Genomic DNA, 22,392 nt, shown 5'->3' on the forward strand with positions numbered 1-22,392 from the left:
GTGTGTACAATCGCTGAGGACTCAGGAAGCCTCCGGAGCTGAAGTCTAGTTATGGTAATGGGTCTCTGACATGCAGTAGACCAATCATAACAGACTAGGCCATCTGACCAATCAGAGCAGAGTAGACCAATCATAACAGACTGGGCTGTCTGACCAATCAGAGCAAAGTAGGCTCTCGGAAAGGAGGGGTTTAAAGAGACCGAATCTTCGAACAAGTTGTTTTAGTGTGCTTGAGAAATGAGGTGATGTGCAATGTATATTATGAGAAAATGAAAGAAAATTCGATTTTTTTTGGACATTTGAGGCATGTAAACTTTTTTAAATCAAAAACAGTGTAGCCTGAATCCTGAAATTAATACTTAATGAGTCATGAGAGATTCTCTTAGGTGTTCTCTTAGATTCGTTTGACTTGTGTGATCGTTCCTTACCATTCCCAGTGCGGTTCGTTTAACCCTCTGGGGTCTGAGGTGTTTTCGGGGTCCTTGAGATGTTTTGGCATGCTCTGACATTTGTGCATTTTTCAGTTGCTTATAAACATATTAATGGCACAGGTGAAATTACACTCTATATAGCACACACAGGGCTACCATTATATGTGAGCAACATGTATGTACATGTTTGTATTTTTGAGAGAATATTGTTTATGCGTGGTTATTGAAAAAACTAAAAAATAAATTTTCTAATATATGGCCACAAATAACATACTAAATATCTGTCCACAAGACTTTTGACTAGTGGATGTTGTCGCCTAGAGTATTTGCTTCAAATTGATCTGAAAATCATTCTGGCTAATCATTCACATAAAACAATAGATTGTTTTAAATTGTGAAAAACATTTTTTTGTTTGCAAAGGCAATATGCGGATGGGCGGATCGGCCCAACCCCCTCATGAATAATTAGGCAGTTCTCACCTGAGCAGACTGCATACTAATGAGCCTTTCATTCAGGGGTGTCACACAAGAAAGAATGCAAGGACAATATATATATATAAATAAATAAATATTTATATACACACACACACACACACACACACACACACACACACACACACATATATATATATATATATATATGTGTGTGTGTGTGTGTGTGTGTGTGTGTGTGTGTATATAAATATTTATTTATTTATATATATATATATATTGTCCTTGCATTCTTTCTTGTGTGACACCCCTGAATGAAAGGCTCATTATATATATATATATATATATATATATATATATATATATATATATATATATATATATATATATATATATATACACATATATATATATATATATATATATATATATATATATATATATATATATATATACATATACATATATATATATATATATATATATATACAAACAATCAAAATATAAATGAAAGCCAAAAGCACATTTTTAGTCACACATTTTAGCCATCCACATACCATTTTTAGCCATCCACCGCGGTAAAAATAAACCAGTCGCATTTCAAAGTCGTACGCGAAATGACCGCCAGGTGGCGCAAAGGGACATTTAGCAAAACGTAAGTGGGGCTAATGTCTATTAACAGTAGCCTAAGGATGAAATACTACAAGTTATGGTAATTTCCAAATAAGCCTACAACAAATTGTTGGTCATACAGATAAGATATAATCTTTTAAAACTGTAAAAGGTTAAAGTAGGCCTACACTCACAGGCTAAAGACAAAACGTTTTCTCGCTCATGTGAGAATCAAACGTTTGGTTATTTCTCAGTAACAAAATTCATAGCCGAGCGGTAGAACTGATGGTTCATCATCAAGATGACACAGGTTCAAATCCCGCACAAACATGGTCTGCTGTATATTTTATATTTATTATTGCAGAGAGATTTGTCTAGCTCTAAAACTCTGTTACACCATACAGTTTTGTTTTATATAGGCTATATATATTTTTTTTTTTTTTTATTCCAGGCTCTCACGCCACCCCCCCGATTTCTCACGCTGAAGTGTCAACCCGGTCGGTCAAATTCCTGAAAGATATAGTTTATCTATAGATCTACCTGTTGAGCCACTCGTGATCGACTAGTTATACCGTAAATTAGTTAAAATATCCCGTAATCTATTTAGAGCGAGCGTGCATGCGAGACAGATATTGTGCTCCAAACCGTGCGCGCGCATGGCAGAGAGGTCTGTTCCCTACAACCTAGAGTTTTTAAAAACATGGTTTTAAGTAAAGTGTGATTTGCCAGGGGGGACTGGGATTTCCTTCTGGTCTAAACATCCCTACTTCTGCTGAATTATTTTAATCCCCACACCCCTCCCTCCACAGCTAATCAATGCTATAGGCTACTTCACCAATATCAAATATATAAAATAGAGATATGCAACAGGCACGTTTAAACGAAAAACAATAAAATCAAAACCAGCGTTTCAGTTGTTCATTAGTTCCAGTGGCCTTAATGCATGCACGGCTTTTCAAAATTTCACAAAGCGTGTTGAGATTATTTTGAATGAAATATTGAAGTTTATAATTAAGTGTTTTGGCACACCACGCCGAGTGACCCTATGCATTTTTCTAAAGTCGGGTTTTATTCTGGCATCGTGAGTTAGTGTTCGACAAACGCGGCGGCGCGTTCATTTAGATTAATTTATTTATCTCATTATTACAGCTAAAATAACTTAATAGGCGACTCCGTAATTTTTTGGTCATACAGATAAGAGTAGAGTAGCTTACATCGTTCAAAACTGTAAACTTGTATTCATATTAGGCTAACGACAAAAACAGTATATCTGTCCTCTCTGTCTCCGGGAACTGCGCGTCACAAAAATGAACCGAAAGCCACTTCAGCTCAGTCACGATAAGAAATCGGCTATGTCTAAAGCCTTTAAATGTCTAAATATTTAGGCTAATAAATGTTATCTGATTATGTAGGCTAATCCATATGAAAACGAGAGGTACAGAGGATCTACTCAAACATGCGCTTCCCAATGAGAAAATGACAAGACATGGGTGAAAATCTCGCTCTAATTAAATGTAGGCTAAATCGCCCTGAATTAAAATGTAAAAACATAATAATGTATTTGTCGAAATGTTGCGATATTGTTTCATTTAAGTTCATAATTATTCTATAAATGTTATTTAATTTAGCAGCATTACCACGAAGCACCGTGTTTCGATATTTATTTGAATAATACAAAATAAAATAAAAACTTAATTCACAAATTGCATGCCTGGTTGTAAGGATCCAAAGATCCCTGTAGACTTTAATATTAAGTGACAACAAATTCACAAGCGTTTTTTCAGATTATATTTAGTTTTGCTTGGAAAAAGCTGCCCCAAACCAGTTTTATTTCATCAATTATTGAAATAATGAAATATTTAGTAATAAACTTTTATGACAGAAATATCACTAGGCTACATGTAACTTAAATCATTTAATTCCTTCATTATCAACACTGTCTAGAATGGCGATTTAAGTGTGAATTGCGACTTCTCTTTGTGTTAAGTCAGCCTCAGACTCCGATAGCCTGTGGGGGGGTTGGAGGGACAGTTGCTGGACAAAGGTGTTAATGTTCCTCTTTCATATGGAGAGTGTCGGATAGCCAGCCTGATGAGCAGGCAAAATTATTGTAAGGATAAATCTGTGTCCAAATGTAGGCCCCATATCTTATTAAATTATAAATATTGTAGTTTATTTATTGTAGCCTATTTAAAGTTTTTTTTTCACACAAAATTTCAATTGAAGTTATTGTAAGGTGAATTCAACAAGGCATGCTGTGTCTTTGAAGCAACAATTAAAGGTTAAATAATTTTTTCGTGATTTGTATGGCTGACACGCAGCGACATATACAGTATTATCAGCTGTATGATGTGTTTTTACCCTGAAATGATTAATTTCGAGAGAGAGACCCGCGCGCGCAGCGAGGGAGACTAAATAAACTTGTTAAAAAGAGATCCAGCGCGAGAGAGGCAAAGAGAAACGCATGTTTTTAATTTAATTATGTTTCTTTGGACAATTTTCGTTTTGTAGGCCTACTGTTTTAATTGTTTAATTTAGCTGTAATTTCTTTGGCAATACAAATTTAAAATGTCGCAAGAATAAGATTAGCCTAGTGTTTCTTATTTTGCATCGCAAAAGAAATAAACTCTAAACAAGATGCAACCCTGTTTTAAATTAAACAATTTAAACCTTGAAATGTTCGAACTTGGTTTCAAACTTAAGTAATTTTAGTGTTCTTTTACATTACACAATAATTTAGCAGACTAAAGACGAGCTTCTTCATTTTCATTTTCTGATCGGCTGACAATCTTCATCAGTTTTTGTCGTTTGTGCAGCGGCTGCGGTTCTACAGGAATGTAGCAAATTTATGTTGTAATGATAATCAAACAAAACTCTTGACTTTAAATAAGTAAACAGATATAAACAGTTACCTATTTAAGCATCAAGGTGGGAAAATATAAACGTAGGACAACATCGGTTAACAACATCTATGCTACATTGAGATTCGATCTCGGGTCTGTTGAAGCTCCTCGAAGCTCGTGTCGTTGCGTTGATCACTGAGCTATCGTCTGTACGCTGTTAAAGTTGTAAAGCCTCGTTCATGTAGCCTAAATGTTTTTATTGCAATGTTTTATGTTGAAATGTTTTCATTATTTATTCAATTACATTTCAGTAGCCTAATTTCAGTATTGTGATTATGAATTATTTTAACTACGTTTCACTTGTTGAATTCTTCTGCTACCAGCTTTCAATCGCTCTGAATCAGCGCGGTGCGGCAGCAGATTACGCATTAGAGAGAATAAACCGGAATAAACGAACACTTTTCAGAGTCTATGATTGTAGCGCCTCTTAGCGGTAAAAGGCAGCAAATACACCACACATTTTACCGCCGCGGTGGAACAGCTGATGTGGGCGTTGTCATGGCTTGCCTCGACATTTGCGTTTGAATAGCGCGCGTCGTCCGTGGGCGTGTCAGATTAACGCGTAATGAAGTGTAATGAGCTGGGGGAAAAAATACTGACAGCACTCTCTTTTCATACAGATTGCATAAACTGAGAATATTTGTTTTTTATATAAATTACTTCATTTAAAAGAAGAGAATTCAAGCTTCATAAAGAAAAACCTCTCGTGCCTGTGTGACAAGTAATCGCGGAGTTACAGTTAATCTTAGGACGCGTTTCAGAATGGACTTCACTGACAGAGAGAACGCAAAACTCGCATCATGTTTGTTTTTCTTTATTTGGTGAAAAGCACAACACTTTGTTTTTATTGTGAGTATCCACAAAAAAAATAGAAACTTAACAGGATCTAATGATGTACAACACTTATATGTAAGATCAAAATTAACAGAGTAATTTGAGTCTCTTTTGCACTGATAAGGAAAAAAGTGAGCTGGTATCGCCGGCGAGACCGCCGACCCCAGAGAGTTAACCGTCCCTGGCCCGCTTGGAAGAGGTGAGCCAGAGCGGGTTTCAGTTGGGTTCGGGCTCGGTACGCATGTAGTGTGAGCGCTATCTCTGCACCGGAGCACGGAACAGTGCTCTACTAGCCAGCAGCCATATCACCCTGTAGCCCAAGACTGGTTGCCCACTGAAGCTAAGCAGGGCTGAGCCTGGTTAGTACCTGGATGGGAGACCTTCTTAGAAAACCAGGTTGCTGCTGGAAGAGGTGTTAGTGAGGCCAGCAGGGGGCGCTCACCCTGTGGTCTGTGTGGGTCCTAACGCCCCAGTATAGTGACGGGGACACTATACTGTCAAAGAGCACCGTCCTTCGGATGAGACGTTAAACCGAGGTCGTGACTCTCTGTGGTCATTAAAAATCCCAGGATGTCTTTCGAAAGAGTAGGGGTGTAACCCCGGCATCCTGGCCAAATTTGCCCAGTGGCCTCTGTCCATCATGGCCTCCTAATCATCCCCATATATATATATATATACTGATTGGCTTCATCACTCTGTCTCCTCTCCACCAGTAAGCTGGTGTGTGGTGAGCGTTCTGGCGCACTATGGCTGCCGTCGCATCATCCAAGTGAATGCTGCACATTGGTGGTGGTTGAGGAGATTCCCCCTTCCATGTGAAGCGCTTTGAGTGCCTAGAAAAGCGCTATACGACAGCAAACATCTTCAATCGCTGGACAATCACGCAACCATGCCTAGAATGAGAACACCCTTCACCCAGTTTATTGTTCTTTGACTACTGGTATGCCATTCATGGGTTTATCTCCCCCAAAAGTGTAAACATCGAGCCCCCGGGCACCATCAAAACATGAGTGGTCTGCGCAGATCCGTCAATCTCTTTCCTTCCTATAGTGTTAGTTGGGGGCGTGGCTACTGTAGCAGACGGAGGCAGAGGGTGTTTAGCCACTAAGATGAAGACTGACGCATTACATGGGAAAAGACATTCAGGTTCGATTACAGACGTACAAGCAAAAATTCAATGCTTTGCGACCTTCAAAGATTAAACAGGTCATGAACACTTCAAAGTGAACAGGGCATTGCTATGCTATGCTACGTGCTACAATGGACGCTTCAAAATAACATCATCATACCCTTTCAGAAAGACAAATGCTTCTTATACGGTTTTATGATTTACTTTATTGTGTGGGCAGCCTCAAACAGCTGTGGCGCTTCGTCAAAAATGCGCCCGGTGCATATACTTTAGATTGGTTTTATTATAAACGACACGCTCACATTCGCTCTAGACAGAGAGTTAGCTGCTCAGTTGCTAACTCATGAAACACAGCTAAGTATTCCTAATATGTTGGACCTTTTATTGAAAGTAACCTACTTTAACCTGTTGAGTCATGCCTTCACAAGCACCTGTAAGATCTGTGACGTTTGAGTTAGGGGAGGCGCAATGTGCGAAAGACTCGTTTGCAGAACATGCTTAATTTTTGCTTTAAGTGCCTCTAGCGTTGCAGAAAATTGCATGCCTTTAATGAATAGTTCAATAAGAAAAGTAATTAAATTAAAATCTGGGAAATTTGTGTCAACCCAGCCCCATGAGATACTGTGTTTAGGCCTAAAAAAGCAAGAACAACACTTCAAAAATGATACAAGACAACAATAGATGACTTCCCAAAATGAGTAAAAAAACACAATATGAGTGTAATAATTGTAGTGCAGTGTGTGGAATGAGCTGGAGCTGTGCTTATATTGCTTAAGGTAAGCCTGAATCTAAAGATTATGAAGTGTGCCTTGATGCTTTACCGATTACTCTGGGGTTTGCTTCACCATTTTGTGACACAGATGGTAAAATTAGTGGACCTCGATGGTCTGGAAACCTTCATTCAGAGAGACGCGGGAGGCTTTAACATCAAGCACTGACACTAATCAACACATCTCCACCCCCACGCTATTCACACCTTGTTGAGTGACTGATGCCTTCTCATATTCTCAGCCTCAAAGAAAGAGAGCTAAGCACCTCAGGAAGGATGATTCTCTTAAGTGAGCCTGTGTTAAAACTCTTATCAAATGTCCCATCCTTTTAAAGAGTATTAAACGCTGATCAGCACTCTGGAACGAAGCCTGACCACTTGTACGAGAGTGGAGAGAGACAGAGAGGAGTGACAAAGATTTGGACAGGAGGAGCTTTCAGCTCTTCCATTAAATCACTGACAGAGCTTTAAAGACCAGCTTCAGCCTGTTCTTTAGTCAATACAGGGCTTTCCAGGCACTGTACCAGCATGTTAGCGCCCCACAAGGCCCTGGGACATGTCAGAGCTGGCTGTGGCCAAAGAAAAGAACAAGCCTTTCAGAATGACAGAAGAAACAATCCATATTGGCCCATAGTTTTATTAGCAGACCATGGCAGAAAATACTCAGACTTTCTGTAATGAAACTTGATTTCTATGGTTTCATGAGTGAATGTAAGTGGTGCTTATGCCACAATTTAAGGAAAGCGCCGATGGGACTGGAAAGATCTGCATGTCTGTCATGGCGCAAAATCGGTCAAGACATGCTTTTTTTTTTGGTGGTAAATAATACTAGAGATGTCCCAATTTAGCACTTTTTTAAAGAGATTTTTTTAACTGATCGGTCTCGGCCCGATCCTTTATTTTACGTCAGCTGTCATGCAGGTGTCGTGCAGGTGGGTTTGCCAACCGCCATTAGGAAAGCAGAAGCTCAAATGTGTGGTGCCCGAGAACCATTGAGGTCTGTTCTAGCACATCACATGCACGTTCAAGCTTCCATGTTTAACATATTTGATGTGCACCTTTGTAACAAATCACTCGAAAGTAATTTATTACTCGGTTCAATCCAGACGGTTGTCGTGCTGGTCCTGTAGTTGCAGCCGTCGCGTGCGCTAACGCGCCAAGTACACTGCTGCCGTTAACGCCGGACAGAAGGGGAGTCACACTACCTTATGGAAAGAAGCGTAAATGGATGGAGAAGCATAGTTTACTGTAAAGCTACGTCTTAGTTTTGCTTATCTTGGCGAAAGCCGAGTACAAATCAGCATGAAGTTTTAACATCTACTCTCGTGTAATGGAATTCATTTATTTTTATCTGCCTTCAGACTATATGAGACGTCGTTGTCATAACGCGTTGCTATGGGTTGGCGTCTTGCTTTGGACTTGACTGACAGACTGACATTCTGACGCCACAAGCTTCATGCATTCTAACTTTATATTCACTTTTTTTCTTTTTGTTGCAATTATTCTGCTTATAGGTCTATAAATATAATTACTGTAGTAATTGTTATATTGGAAGTGCATGATAGATGATTTTACATTTTTGCCCCTGAGACATTGGATTGATTTGAAAACTTTGATGTACTTGAAGTGTGCTCAAACCACTTGGAAAATACAAGTATCGCATAGGGACTCGGTGTTAGCAGATACTCAATATTCAATTACTCGGATTGGGCGCACATTTAAACAATTGAATTTAGTTTTCAGTCGTTTTATTTTTAAGTTCATTAGACAAAATGAAATTGATATTTAATATATCATTTATTTTTTCATTTAATTCATTCACTTAATATTGTTGATGAGATTTTAGTCAAAAATAAACATCGATTTAAATAAATAAATATAAGAAAGTATTTGTAGATTGAAGCTATTTGGTTAACTTAACCAATATACACCTCCATGCAAAACTGCAACCATTCTTGATTGTGTTCTATTCTTTATACATAATTCATCGTTTATATGTTTTTAAGAAGCAGTGCTTTGATATTTTAACTAAGATTTATTTGCATTATGTGTCCATTCCAACTGTTTATTACTTGATTCTCAGTCGTTGATGACTTGATTTTTCTCTTATTTCATTGGTGAGCATCAACACGATTGCAGGTTGTTAAACTAGAGAAACACACAGATCTAAAGAACAGTCCTGTAGACCTTCATTATGTTGAGCCACATTCTTAAATGCTCATAAATTGGGGATTTGCAGTTTGAGATTAACGGTTTGAGATTAGCAGTCGAAACATTACACTCAAGAAATCCAGCTGCCATAAAGTCCTGGCCCAAGTTCAAAAAGTGCGTCAAAGCAAAACAACAAGACTATTTCCGACATTTATCAGTCACTCATTACGGTTTATTGGCTCTGAGCTGAAAACACACATGTGTTCGTACATATATTGATTCATTTGGATATGCAAGGAGGGACCTGGAACACTGTTCTTCACTCAATAATTCAAGAAAACTGATTGATTGATTGATTGATTGATTGATTGATTGATTGAACTATTCCATACCAAAGGAAGTGTGCTGTGGTCACACTGGGTCATTAGACAAATCGCACTGTCGGGGGACAGCCAGACTTTACTTGCATGATTCAACCAGCAGGTGAGGCTACCGTCCCAGTGCATACAAGGCAACTCGAAGCTTGTTATCTTTTCAATGCAGTGCTGCAGTTTTACCAGTGATTTAATGCAATTAGTCTGTGCATATTGTTCAAAAGTATCTGGCAAATTTGTCCAAAAAGGCACCTGGTGTGCAAGGAAAGGTTTTTGAAACCTACAAAAAAAACCTATTTTCATTTTTTTTTTTTTATATTAATATTTCATGTTGGTGTGTTGATTTGCATAAGAATGTGTGTTTCAGAAACTCGAATGCTTTGTGATGCATAACATTATCTTCTTGAATACTGAACAGACCTAAGGCTCAGGAAGTGTGGGCCAGTGTTTTAATAATCACTAAAACTAGACGGTCGAGAACCTCTCTATTCTTTGCTTGGGGCAGGGCTCATGGTAGAATGAAAGGCAGCGTGGGTAATGTGCTATCCTGCTGCGTATTCAGTCGCTGCTAGGCAGCGTGGGTATTGTAGTGCGTCTCCACTGACTTAGAGGCAGGGTGAGTCATCCATTAACATCCTCTGGATCTGTTTTGTAAGCTGCAAACATACAACTCTGTTATGAGCACAACATTCTGACACAGGCGTTAATGACTCTTACAAACCCCGTTAATATGCAGCTAGGGGACTTTATTCACTCTTTGAAAAACAAATGAGCTGTTTTGCTTTATGTTATTATTTATTAATGTTTTTGGTTTTCAGACAGGTCACAGCCACAATCTACTGTAATTTTGAGGAGGGTATTTTTTGGCTTGAAGGATGTCAGTGGTCTCAGTTTCATTAACGTCAGTGTGTTTGTATCTGTTGCAGTGAGGGTGTTCAGCTGGCACCAGCGGCCATCACAGCCCTCCCCGTGAGGGTTACGGTCATGGCTGACACCGAAGACCCCCTTTAGAACTCGCTGTCTTGCGGCATCTTGCCTCTGAACCAGAGGTTGCACACTGAGGTTTATCCAAAAAGCATCTTTGCCTGCTACTTGGGGAACTTTAGAGGCAGAGAAGATCAGTGTCAGCGTCATCCATGAATTCACCAAACACACCCGGTAAGAGTTTTTACTCATGTTGCACTCTGAAACATTGATGTTTGCTAATAGAAGATTTTGTCTCAGTTGATATTTTTTCCAAGTATCAGATTTTTAAACCTCCATGTTTTAAAGATCCAATTTTTAGTGTGAATAATTGAAATTATACATATAAAATATTAGTCTAAAATATTATTTGAAAGATATTTGGTTTCTATTAAGTTACCTTATTTGGTGTAATTTTTCTACTCATACTAGTATTATTTATTTTGCGGTCCCTTGGGAAAACCCCTTGACTACACGACTTTTGCCTAGATATTTGCCCCTGTCTGCAGTCTGGGGGAGTCGACACTAGTTGCTGAAAGTCAGAGCCAGTCTGCGCATTTTCAGTAGTTGGAGTTTCACAGAAAAATGCACGATAGGCACAGACTCTGGTTATTATACAAACATGTCTGATATTCACATATTGTATTCATTTGTCATGTGTCTCCTAGCAGCGATGTATTACATGGTTGGTAAGTGTATGATGTCTGGTGTTTTAAAATATGTATATTAGATTTGAAACTTCAGAATCAGCTCTTCAGTCTTCAGATTCCATCTGGGCCTCCAAAGAAGAGCTGCAGCACATGAACGTTTGCATTGTCTGATATTGACACTGCTCGTGCTCACCATGGTTGGACTTGCACTCGTTTGCTTTTTGTTCAGCAGCCTCCATCACAGATTTTTTTTGTGTGGTGCTTTTCCTTAGATGACCTGTGTGAGAATAGAACTTTTTTGTTGTTGTTGATGTTTTACGGACAGATGAAACAAAAAAAATAATAGCTTTTTTGGCAGCAAACACTTAAGATGGGTTTGGTGTACACAGGGATAAAAAAGTACTCCATGTGTAAAATGAAATACTCTGCTGTATCTTTAATGCTGTCGGCCTAATTTTAAGATTCAGAAATTGAATCTATTAATCTATTTGGAAACTAATGATTAATATAGTTTTATTTAAAGGCATTTGTTCTTGTAGTAGTAGTGGTAGTGATAGTGGTAATGCAACCTGACTCACAGCTGAAGCATTACAGATCACGTTTCGAAGAAGATTTTTGGTCTGTCAGCGGGCGAGTAACCATTTGTTATGATTGTGTGCGTAATTGCGTGTAATTGTCTCGTCTCAGGTGAAGCTTAGCCAGATTTGTTGCTCAGGCAAACAAAACCTGTGGATTTTGTCCATCGTTCTTTATCTGTTGCCGTACCCTGCAGCTTTCTTCTCCTCCTCGCCCCTTTCTTTTCCCATCAGCCCCCCCCCCCCCTCTTAATGCGCCTTTAATTCATACCTTCGGCCCTGTGCCCGCCCCCACTCTCTCCTCCCCAGCCTCTCCTCGCCTGGGTCTCTCTGACTCTCTGCCGTTTATAATTAGAACCGGTAACAACCTCTATTAACCCTCTGTCCCCCTCATGACGTCTTTGAATGTCACTGGATGCCGTGGCAACCTTCGACGCTTCGCCCCATTCCACATCAACACTGCCCAGAGCTCTTTGCTGATTGGCCTGTTTGCTCACTGTGATGCAAACTCATTGGTTCTTTTGCGTATGGTTTCTGTGTGTATGCCAGTGTGATTGACATTTTATTGAGCGTGCGGCTCCAATGAAACCAGCTGAGGAAGGTGCTCTTAATATTTAACCCTGCAGATGGAGTGTTTTGTGTGTGTGTGTGTGTGTGCAAGGTTTTGTGTTTCTCTATTGATGCGATTAGCTGATTTGTCATGATAGCTATTCAGCTAGCAGGTTTCAAGTCTTGTCCTTTCATTTTCATCACATTGAGGAGTTTTACCATCTTCTCTCTTTGAGGTCCCATTGAATTTGAAAACAACTGTGAACAACAACAGTGGGATAATGGACCAAATGTTTGAGTTTGGATTTTGAGAGCTCATACTGGCGCTACTATCATCAGTTACAGTACAACTTTTTGTGCTCCTGTTATTGATTGACTCTACAAACAGATTCACAGCTTAATAGAACAACAGTTAGAAGTATCGCCATGAAAAGTATGTTGTCATGGTTGAGTGGCTATAATGAGCGCACGACAAAGGAATATCACTAATAAAGTCTTTATTTATAAGGTGGTTTGGCTAATTCAGTTTATTTCAGTTAAAAATATTTTTAATTAAAAAAAGTTGTGAAATAGCGGTGATTATTCTTAATAAATATTAAATTTATATAAAAATGATCATTGTAATTTAATACGCACTTAACACTTTTAAATGTAATTTTTTAGCAAATCCATTTCACATACTGTACATTATAATGTTGTTGTGATGCCTAAATGATTTACATCTAAGTGATTTACGATTGATTTTAGATTTTTTTTACTTATGCAAGCTTAGAATTTTACTATCTGCCATAACATTAAAATAATTATCGGTTTATCAGTACCAGAAATGTTATAGCATTGCATCCGCATCGCTTGTATCATATTATTGTTGTAATAACTTCACGTACCTAAAACACCCCTTAAATTACAGTGAAATCACTGTGATGTTGTTCCACATATTTTGGCATATTGCTTTATTGTAGAGCTCTGTCATAGATTAGCCAAGCTCTCCAAGCTGAAATAATCAGTTAGCTTCATGTTAATCATCTCTAGATGCTTTTGATGTTTGTAGAGTGGCAAAGGACCTTGCTTTGCCTGTCTGTGATTATGTCCAGTGAGCCTGGAGCTCCATGTGATCCAGCACATCCAAGCCCATCAAGGAGAAACAAGTGTCAATCCATTCAACCATGCAGTTAGGCCTTTTGTTCTCTTGGGGACATGTCGTACAGTTCTGTTCCCCCAATAAAAGGGCATTTCATCTGCTGAAGCCCGGCTTCACCATAATGGGCTCCATGCTTCGCACCAGTCAAGTTCAGGGACACAAGTGTCAAACGTTGTACACTGTCACTTTGTGCTCATATTCTTTTGGTGGTCGTTTGGTACAGCATGTCCATGTCTAGATTATATCGATTATTAATGGCGTTTTTAATGAAGTTATCACCAATAACACAAAGTGATGCGTAAACACATTCAGAGAAGCTATGAAGTGACGAGAACATTTATTTTGATCCCCCTTGAGTTTTTAATCGATAGTTTCTTGAACTCGGGTTAGATATTATCTAATATGTGACTTCTAAAGGGTTCTTCATTGAAGAATGTACTAGTGTTTGTTTAATAATAAAATGCTCTTAGTGTCTACTTTCCTTCCTCACTTTTAGTTTTAATAATGAGTAGGGCGATTTGGTCAAATCTAGGGGTGTAATGGTATACAAACAAGAAGACGGTTCGGTATGAACCTCGGTATTGAAGTCACGGTTCGGTATGGGTTCTGTACAGCAGAAGGAAGTAAACTAAATACAAAATTGCTTCTTTTTTTTATTTTTTATTAAACAGTGGGTTATTGAACAAATTGTGTCTCTCTCTTTAAATAAATTCAATTATAATTAGCATTTTCTTAAGGATAAAAATATCTATCTCAGTTAATGCTGTAAACTATATATAGGGAGCCATTTCTTGCACATTACTATAATATTAAAGGTTACAATTAACAACAGAGCCCAAACTATTAAATTCAGTTTATATTTATTTTTAGATATATATATTATTCTCAAGCTGTTTTATTGATGTCTTTTCACGTTTGAAACACTGATCGAGAGATTACATGTAAACATATCTATGCTTAAATCGTCTGTTCTTCTTCTTCTGCGCTTTTTCCTGTTGTGGCGGTTAGCAAACAGCGTTGCATTACCATGCACGCCCCCTTCTGGATTGTATTGTGATTCACCTGTGAGTGACTGTCGTTGTCTGACTGCATGCACCGAACCGTGACATCCGTACCATGACTATTCGGGACGAATACATGTACAGGCGAATACATATGCATGGTTTTGGTTCGGTCATATTTGGCCTAATAGCAATTTTGATGTTATTCTGATTGTGTATAATCCCTAATAATGAGATATTTCTTATTTAACAGTAATAATCGCTGTTAGGGGTGTAAATCGGAGCCTTAATGACGATTCGATACGATACCGATTTCTTAAGCCAACGATTCGATTATTTTCGATACTTCAGAATTTCCCACGATACGATTCAATTCGATTCAAAACTCGATATTTTTTTTGTACACGATATCTAGTTTCAAATAAATCAACAACATTTTTTTTAATAATAATAGCCTTTTATTGAGAATACTGAAACAACATTTGTGGCGAGCTGGACATTTCACTTTAATTGCCAGCTCGCTCTGACGATTCCATCGCTCTTGAAAGTCAGACTCAACAATGTGTGTGAACATAGATAGACTAACGCGTGTGAAGTAGAAGAGAATAATGAGGTTAGCGCCACCCGCAGCTTAGGAATAGGTTGTACGCATATGTCGAGCTGATGCTGAAAATAGACAGGCGGCAAAATAAACACATTAATCGATACTCTTGCGGACGCATCGATGCATTGAATCGTCGGCTGTATAATCGATGGATCGATACGAATCGATTAATATTTACACCCCTAATCGCTGTTATATCTGTTTAAAAAGAGTGCATCATGTGGAAAATCTAGAGTTATATGTAAAATATAGCCTAGTATTTGTGTATTCACAAACATAAAACAAAATTTACAGCGATGACCCAATATTGTTTTTTTTTTACTGATTGTTTTTTTTTATGTTTAAAGTATAACTTGGCTGATTTTTTCTTCAGATTTTACTTCTGCTTTTTTTTTGTCCCTGCCCACAGACAGTCGGATCGGAAGATGGTTATTAACAAAACGGTTATTGTAAGGGTACCGGATAAAAAAAAAACCTCCTTTCTACTGTATAGGCAGACAAGTTTTATTGAAAGCCCATTTTGCAAGTGATGAAGTACTCCTTTAAGTGTGTAATATGCAGATCTGGTCAGAGTCGAATTGTTATAATCTGCTTTTTTTTTGTTGAAAAATTGAGAACATTTTTTGATAGATCTGATATTAAAGAGTGGTGAAAGCATTTGCGTAATAATGCTCTTACATTCATTTTAGCAACACATCACATTTAACCAAAAGCTCTAAACATAGCATTTTCCAGAAGAAATTGCACACATTAAATAAACATTGCGTTGAATGTGCATGCGCTGTTCTTCATGCATAATTTTTATTAACTTCTGTTTGCAGTTGCAGCTCAACTCCCATTATAATTGGACCGGTTTGTTATCTGAAAAGTGAGCGAGACACGGGTCAGTAAGCACCGCTTTAAATGAGTCAGCCTGTTTGAAACATTGATTTTTCTGGAATACCGCAGGAGGCCTTCCTCCAACACAGAGGATCTTGTCATTTTCTGCATGTGTTAATATTTGAATCGGTGGAATAAATACACACAAGTGTGTATGTGAACGTGTGCGTGTTCTCTGGCAGGGAGGAGCATTGCAGTTGGGGCTGTGCAGAGAATGAGTCATCGCAGCGTTCTATTTGAGGAGAAATAATCTGTATGCATCCCCTGTGCTGTGTGTGTGTGTGTGTATGTGTGTGAATCCTCACTTTGGGTGTAAGTGCATCAGTCTATGCCTTGATATGAGTCATCAAATGATGATTCTAAAAAAGGTTGTTTTTCTCGCTGTAAATGTATACGGGCTTCATATCAAGCTTTCATGGGCAGTTTATTGACATGTTTGACCGCATTTGCTCAGCCGGATTTTTTGGCTTGTGTGTGTGTGTGCATGTCCTTTCCCATTGCAGAGCAGAACTGAAAGCTAATTCTCTTTGCCTTTCCCTCACAGGAATGTCTGGCAGTCGCTCAAACGAGGACATTTAAGAAACAGTTTTGCAAACTGGAGCTAATTTCTCATTCCTTCCAGGTGATTCCATTTCATTTCTTTTATTGGGTTTGTTTTTGGACTTGACAGCACTTTCAAAATAGATAGTGCACACCTGAGAAATTCTCTTTGCTCAAAATAAAGACAGGTAACAAATTGCTCATGGTTGGTTGTTGTTGTTCAGGCGATATAAAAAGGCCATGGACTCTTCTGTTCTGTGTTGGATCGACTTGCAGTGAAATGGATCACACAGCACAAGCCGAGTTCTTTGAGCGACTGGGTCGGATTCAGGTGCAGCGACATGTTACTTGTCAAAAATAAAATGCACAAAAAAAAAATGTTAGGGTGTTATGGGTTGTTGCTAAGGTGATCTGAGTGATGAGCACATAGCTATGCCATTGCTAGATGGTCTATATGATATTTTGGTCTCTACATCGGGGATGTGATTTTTTGTCTATATTTATACAGATATCCATATTTTCCAACCTAAGAAAAGTGTGTCCCACGTGAATTCAAGAATGTGAATCCAAGGCGAAAAATAGCTGCATTTTGTAACACATTTAAAATATTTTCATTTCATGCATGGAGACTGTAGCTTCCCGATTCCACAGCACAAGCTAGCAGTGCCATCTAGTGACTGTGTGGGACTCCCTTAACATCTCAGCCAGGGTCCAAAATTAACACCCGCCAAGTGCCGTATGTGAGTAGAAATCGATGTTGGCGAGTATACTGTAAAAAAAATACTCGCCAGTTGGCTGACGCTGTGAGTTCGGGTCGTGCATTTGAAAACGCAACATGTGCCAACCATCTTCCCAAATTTGTAATGAGAGTCATTTATAAATTTGTTATCAGTAAGAGAAGCTTTAAAGAGCTCTGCAGTTTTTTGTCAAATAAAAAGGTTCAATAGTTTACATTTGAAAACAAACAAAAAAAGATTTAAAAAATGAAAGCATACTTAAAATACATTTTCCTAACATGGCAGCGGTCACAGGAGAGTCCCCAGTAAGAGAGTTGGTTATCTGTGTGAGAAACCACTGTGTTTTTTTTGGCTTTGTTTTAATTAATCCCATCCAAACCGAGACTATTTTTGTGGGCTCATAAGTGTGAGTTAATATAGTCCATGTTATTTAGGGTGGGAGAGAGAGTTCACATGCTCCCAAAGCTTCAACGCATATTTAGCCCATCTGTCCGCAGCCACAGTGAGGAACGGCCACATTTATTTACCATTCTTCTCCAGCGTCCAAGATTCCTTCAGAACCCAGTGGCAAAAGGTTACGGCTCGCTTTGGGTTGGCCTTAATTGGGTCAGGTCTGGCTAAAGGCGAGAGACTAGCTGTCAAACAAAGTCTGCTGCCCAAGTCCTTGACATTACCAACATGAGTTCATCACTCGTAAAAAAATGGGCTTAAAAACAAGTGGTGCGCTCCCCCCCACCTTCCCAAGGCTAAATATAAGCCCAACTAACGTCAGTAAGCCTAAAAGGTACATCAACCTATAAATAACAGGGGCGGCTGGAAACTAAAGCAAACAGACGAGACTGAAGTTAAAAGGACCACGTAAAATCTTCAACGTGCGTGCAGCTGTGGGACAGATAGCAGTTAGGCATGCCTAAAGAGCAACAAGTGCAAAGTCTAAGCGATTTGCAAGATGCAAGCATGCATTGCATACGCACACACTGATCATGATGCATGCTGTCGAAAACTTGCTTCTATTTACAGAATCAGATCAAATTATGTGTTGGCCCTGCAATGGGTGCCAAAACATTGAAAGTTGACTGCTTTGATTTCGCCAGCGTAAACACACACACACACACACACGTGCGCAGCCTGTATTTGCCCTCTCAGATCCCGCCCTTATGGCCAGGCAATGATAGTCGATGCTGGGTACGTGCACTTCTGTTCCATGTTGTTTTTTTAACATGTCCTTTTTTCAAACAAGTGCTTGACAAAGCTTCTCTTTGATTGTTGCCTGCTCTTGAGCCAAATCCATTTTCACCCTCCAACACACTAGTGGTCATGGTGACAGACTGCTCTAAGAAAAGCACGTCAGAGGTCTAATTTAGGCGCTCTGGATAAATCTTACCCTTTAATATTGGTCTGCGACCAACTTTCCTTGCATGAAACAAATGTTTAGCTGTCATTGTAAGAAAACTGTGAAACAGTGATTTGTTTTATCTTCCTTCTCAATTCGTTTTATCTTCCTTTTTTAGTCTTGACACATCTTTTCTGGGGCTTTGTGCTTGTGCAACAGGTCTGTCTGTCTTGTATAATAAATGCAATGAACAGTAGGCGATGGGTCTCTAAACTGATGCAGAACGCAGATGCCCGATAACCTTGTCATATATCATTCAGGAGGACATGAAATCAATGGCGCATTTCACAATAGATGCATTTTGCTGTCCTCACGTCAAAAATATTTAGTACATTACTGATTTAAATTCACCTCCAGACATCATTCTGGTCTCTTTAAACATTGTAATGCTCATGTAGGTCACCATTATCTATTGGAAAATGTGCTTTTCAACAGATATAAAAAAAAAAAAAATCTCAATACAGTTTAAACACAATTTTTTCTAATTATTCTCTTGTTTTAATAAATGGCTAATTTACCATATATGTGCTTTGTAAGTTGCTGCTGTTGATTTGAATGATAAATAATATAGTGCCCTCGCAGGTTTGGTAACGCTGTATTGGCCACCCTAGTCTTTTGACCCACATGCGCTTGTGAAACGGTGACCCTTGTGTTCTCTGTGTCAATAGTGCTGACGCAAATTCCTTGTGTAAACAGCAAGCAGTTCTCAGAGCTTAGATTTAAATGCTTGCGTTTCAAATGCGTGAATTAGTTCCAATCATAATAGCGTGCATTGGCACAAATTAAGCAGCGCTCGTGTTGCTTTGTATCTCGTTTGCCCTCGTGTTGGCTTGTATTATCAAGTTAAACTCTGTTTGGTCTCACTCCTCCAGTCCTGTCACGGTCTTGTGTCAGATTGGCTCCTTTTTTGGCTCCTATTATTTTTTTTGGCTCCTTTATTTACGTGATAAACAATCAACCATCCCCTCTCTTCCATCTTCCGTCTCTCTCTCTCGCCCCTCCTCTCCCTTTCTCCAAGTAAGCTCTCAGCTCCCGACTCTATTTATAGCACGGTCCCGCCCCTCCCCTGTCGCTCGGCAGCTATTTCCAGCAGCCTGAAGCAGCTCCAGTCTGTTTGTAAACTCCACGTCTCTACACCTCTGCTCTCCCGTTCGCCACGCACAGCGGGCGAAGCTGCAGAGATTCGGCTTTAAACAAATAGGCTACATAAAAGCAACACAGTCACACTAAACAGAACAACGTCGGACGGTCCACTTTAAGCCCATTCATCAGGAGAGCGAGTTGTACTGTGCTGTAGCGAGGACTGGCTGGCTGTACAGAGAGGCGAGGGGAAGGAAGGAACAGAGAGACCGGCAGGCATCAAATCCCCCAGTGATCTATTTTGTGATCATCTCTCCTGTTTCGGTCGCTTTCATCTCGGCTTTCCAAGCTCCGTCGCATTTCGTCATGGGGAAGTCTCTCTTTTGGAGTCTGCCGATACCACATGCCTAACTTCAGATGATTGCAGGATACAGGCTGCACGCTCAGACAGGGGGGACTTGGATACAAGCCACACTCGGACTTGTCGGCGTGAATTAGCAGTTTGTTTCTGACATAGACAATTAGACAAGAAGGTGATGTGGTTTATGAATAGACTCGTTTGTGTGTCGTACAGCTGATGGTTCTGAGTGGACAATTTAAGGATTTGTCTACGGCATTTCCTTCCACAGAGACGGCTTCTGCTTGCATTTTTTATTTGATTTATTTTTTATTAAACCATGGAGCTAAAGGGCAAAGCGATTGATGATTCTTTGCATGCATGTACATTTTGATAAAAAAGGACGCACTGCCTTTTCCCCTCTTCCTTCAAATGTGTTTGCATTTTTCACTTTTTTTGATGGAGAGTGGGTTGCCATCTCCTTTTTCATGTTGATTTTGCTTTATTTTTGCATTTATTGTGTGGCGGTATTTTGAGACTGGCATGCTTTTGAAGCCAACCGTACCGGGACTGTGCGCGATGTTGCAGACGATCTATGAGACCGAATCCTGCTTTTCTTCAGACAGCACGTCCAGCAGAGAGCGACCCGTGGAGCTGCTTCCTCAATCCAGAAGCACCAGCATGCCTAGCACTGGTGAGTTAGAGAGAGAGATAACGGGCTAGAGAAATACAGATACACAAATGCAAGCATGCTTGAAGATAAGTGTATTGGTTTCGGGTGGCAGGTAGAAATGTGTTTGCTTTGCTCTCATTTGAAGATGCATTGAAGTCAAAGGTGTTGATGTTTCTTTGATAGCACAACAGACGTGCTGTGGCTACACCTTGACTTTGTTTTGTCTGGGTCAAGCTATGTTTGGGTAAAACCATGAGGGTCATGGTGTAAACCTGAAACAAAGGTGGCTGCTTTTCCTTTACACAGTACCATGACCAATGTCACTCTTTTGCTATTTTTTTTTCATTGCATTCTCTTTGGCTGGTTAATCTGTTGAGGATATTAGGTTAAGATAGTTAAGTTAATATGGTCAACATGTGGTTTCGAATGCTCCTGAAAGTATTTAACCCAGTATTAGACGCAAATGTGTTGTGGCAGTTGCAAATGACCACTGTGAATTTGAACTTGAAGCAGTTTTTTTTTTATGTTGTCAGATTTGAAAATAATATAATTTTGCTCCCCAGAGTTCGAGAGGCTCTTAGCCTTATATTGGCAGAGCAAACTTGTCTCTCGTCCTTGTCAGAAGTGACGTCAACATTCCCGTCAGAGCTTTGCGAGGTTTGGCCATCTCTCACCTGCGCTTGAATCAACACAGAGGAATGACTATATAACAGTGTGTGGGTGTGCAAGCGCTTCTTTTGCCTCGCACTGGCCCTGTTTATCTGTCACCTGTTCAAATAGATAGATACGCCATTATTTTAGATCCATTCACCTCTTTATTTGTAGAAGGGATCCCTTTGTATATGTTTAAAATTTATTAAGGCATTTCTCTGTTGATTTAGGGCAACAGAAGTTTTCCCATTTAAATAACAATTTTATATTTTTCATTATTGTACAGAGTTAGGAAGTGGAGCCTTTATATTCATACTTTGTTTTATTTGAATTATGTTCCCATTGTTTTCGTCATATCCTGGCAACTTAAACAAATCAGTGACACTTATAATGTCTTATTTGTTCACATTAGTTAACGCATTAACTAACATGAACTAACAATGAGCAATATACATTTACAGCATTTTTACTAACTTTGTTAATGTTAGTTAAAAATGTTCATGTTAGTTCACAGAGCATTAACAAATGTTAACATATACAACTTTTGATTTTAATAATGTATTTGTAAATGTAGAAATTAACATTAACTGAGATTAATAAATGCTGTAGAAGTGTTTTTCGTTGTTAGTTCATGGTAACTAATGTAGTTAACTGATGTTAACAAATGAAACTTTATGATAAAGTGTATCGTGTGATTTAAGTATTCATTTCTTTAAAAAAATATTACTGACCCTGAATATTTGAATGTTAGTGTACTAATGCCTTTTTGAAGCTGTATAAATTCACATCAGTTACTGGATTATGAACAAACTTGAATTACCAATAGTAATTCATAAAAAAAACAAAAACAATAGTCATGCATAAATTAACATTAACCAAGATTAATAAATGCTGTAAAAATGTTGTCTGTTGTTAGTTGATGTAACATTGAAGCATTAACTAATATTAACCGACATAACTTTTTTTAAAGTTACCATTATCATT

The 22,392-nt window shown here is 38.8% G+C and overlaps 1 protein-coding gene across 5 annotated transcripts in view; it reads left to right on the plus strand.

The window, feature by feature from the left end:
• Positions 1–22,392, plus strand: part of hdac5 (histone deacetylase 5) — a 78,478-nt gene that overhangs the window by 12,122 nt on the left and 43,964 nt on the right. For 3 of the 5 annotated variants that reach the window (XM_056234702.1, XM_056234701.1, XM_056234703.1), the window contains exon 1: positions 20,028–20,778. In XM_056234702.1, the coding sequence (XP_056090677.1) occupies positions 20,628–20,778 (151 nt within the window). In that variant the 5' untranslated portion in view covers positions 20,028–20,627. Of the gene's footprint in view, positions 1–10,561; positions 10,794–20,027; positions 20,779–22,392 lie in introns of those variants that run through there. The other 2 variants (XM_056234704.1, XM_056234700.1) reach the window with 2 other exon arrangements.

Source organism: Rhinichthys klamathensis, unplaced genomic scaffold, assembly GCF_029890125.1.
Source record: "Rhinichthys klamathensis goyatoka isolate OS25496 unplaced genomic scaffold, OSU_Roscu_1.1 h1tg000401l_1, whole genome shotgun sequence".
In the NCBI taxonomy this organism is placed as follows: domain Eukaryota; kingdom Metazoa; phylum Chordata; class Actinopteri; order Cypriniformes; family Leuciscidae; genus Rhinichthys; species Rhinichthys klamathensis.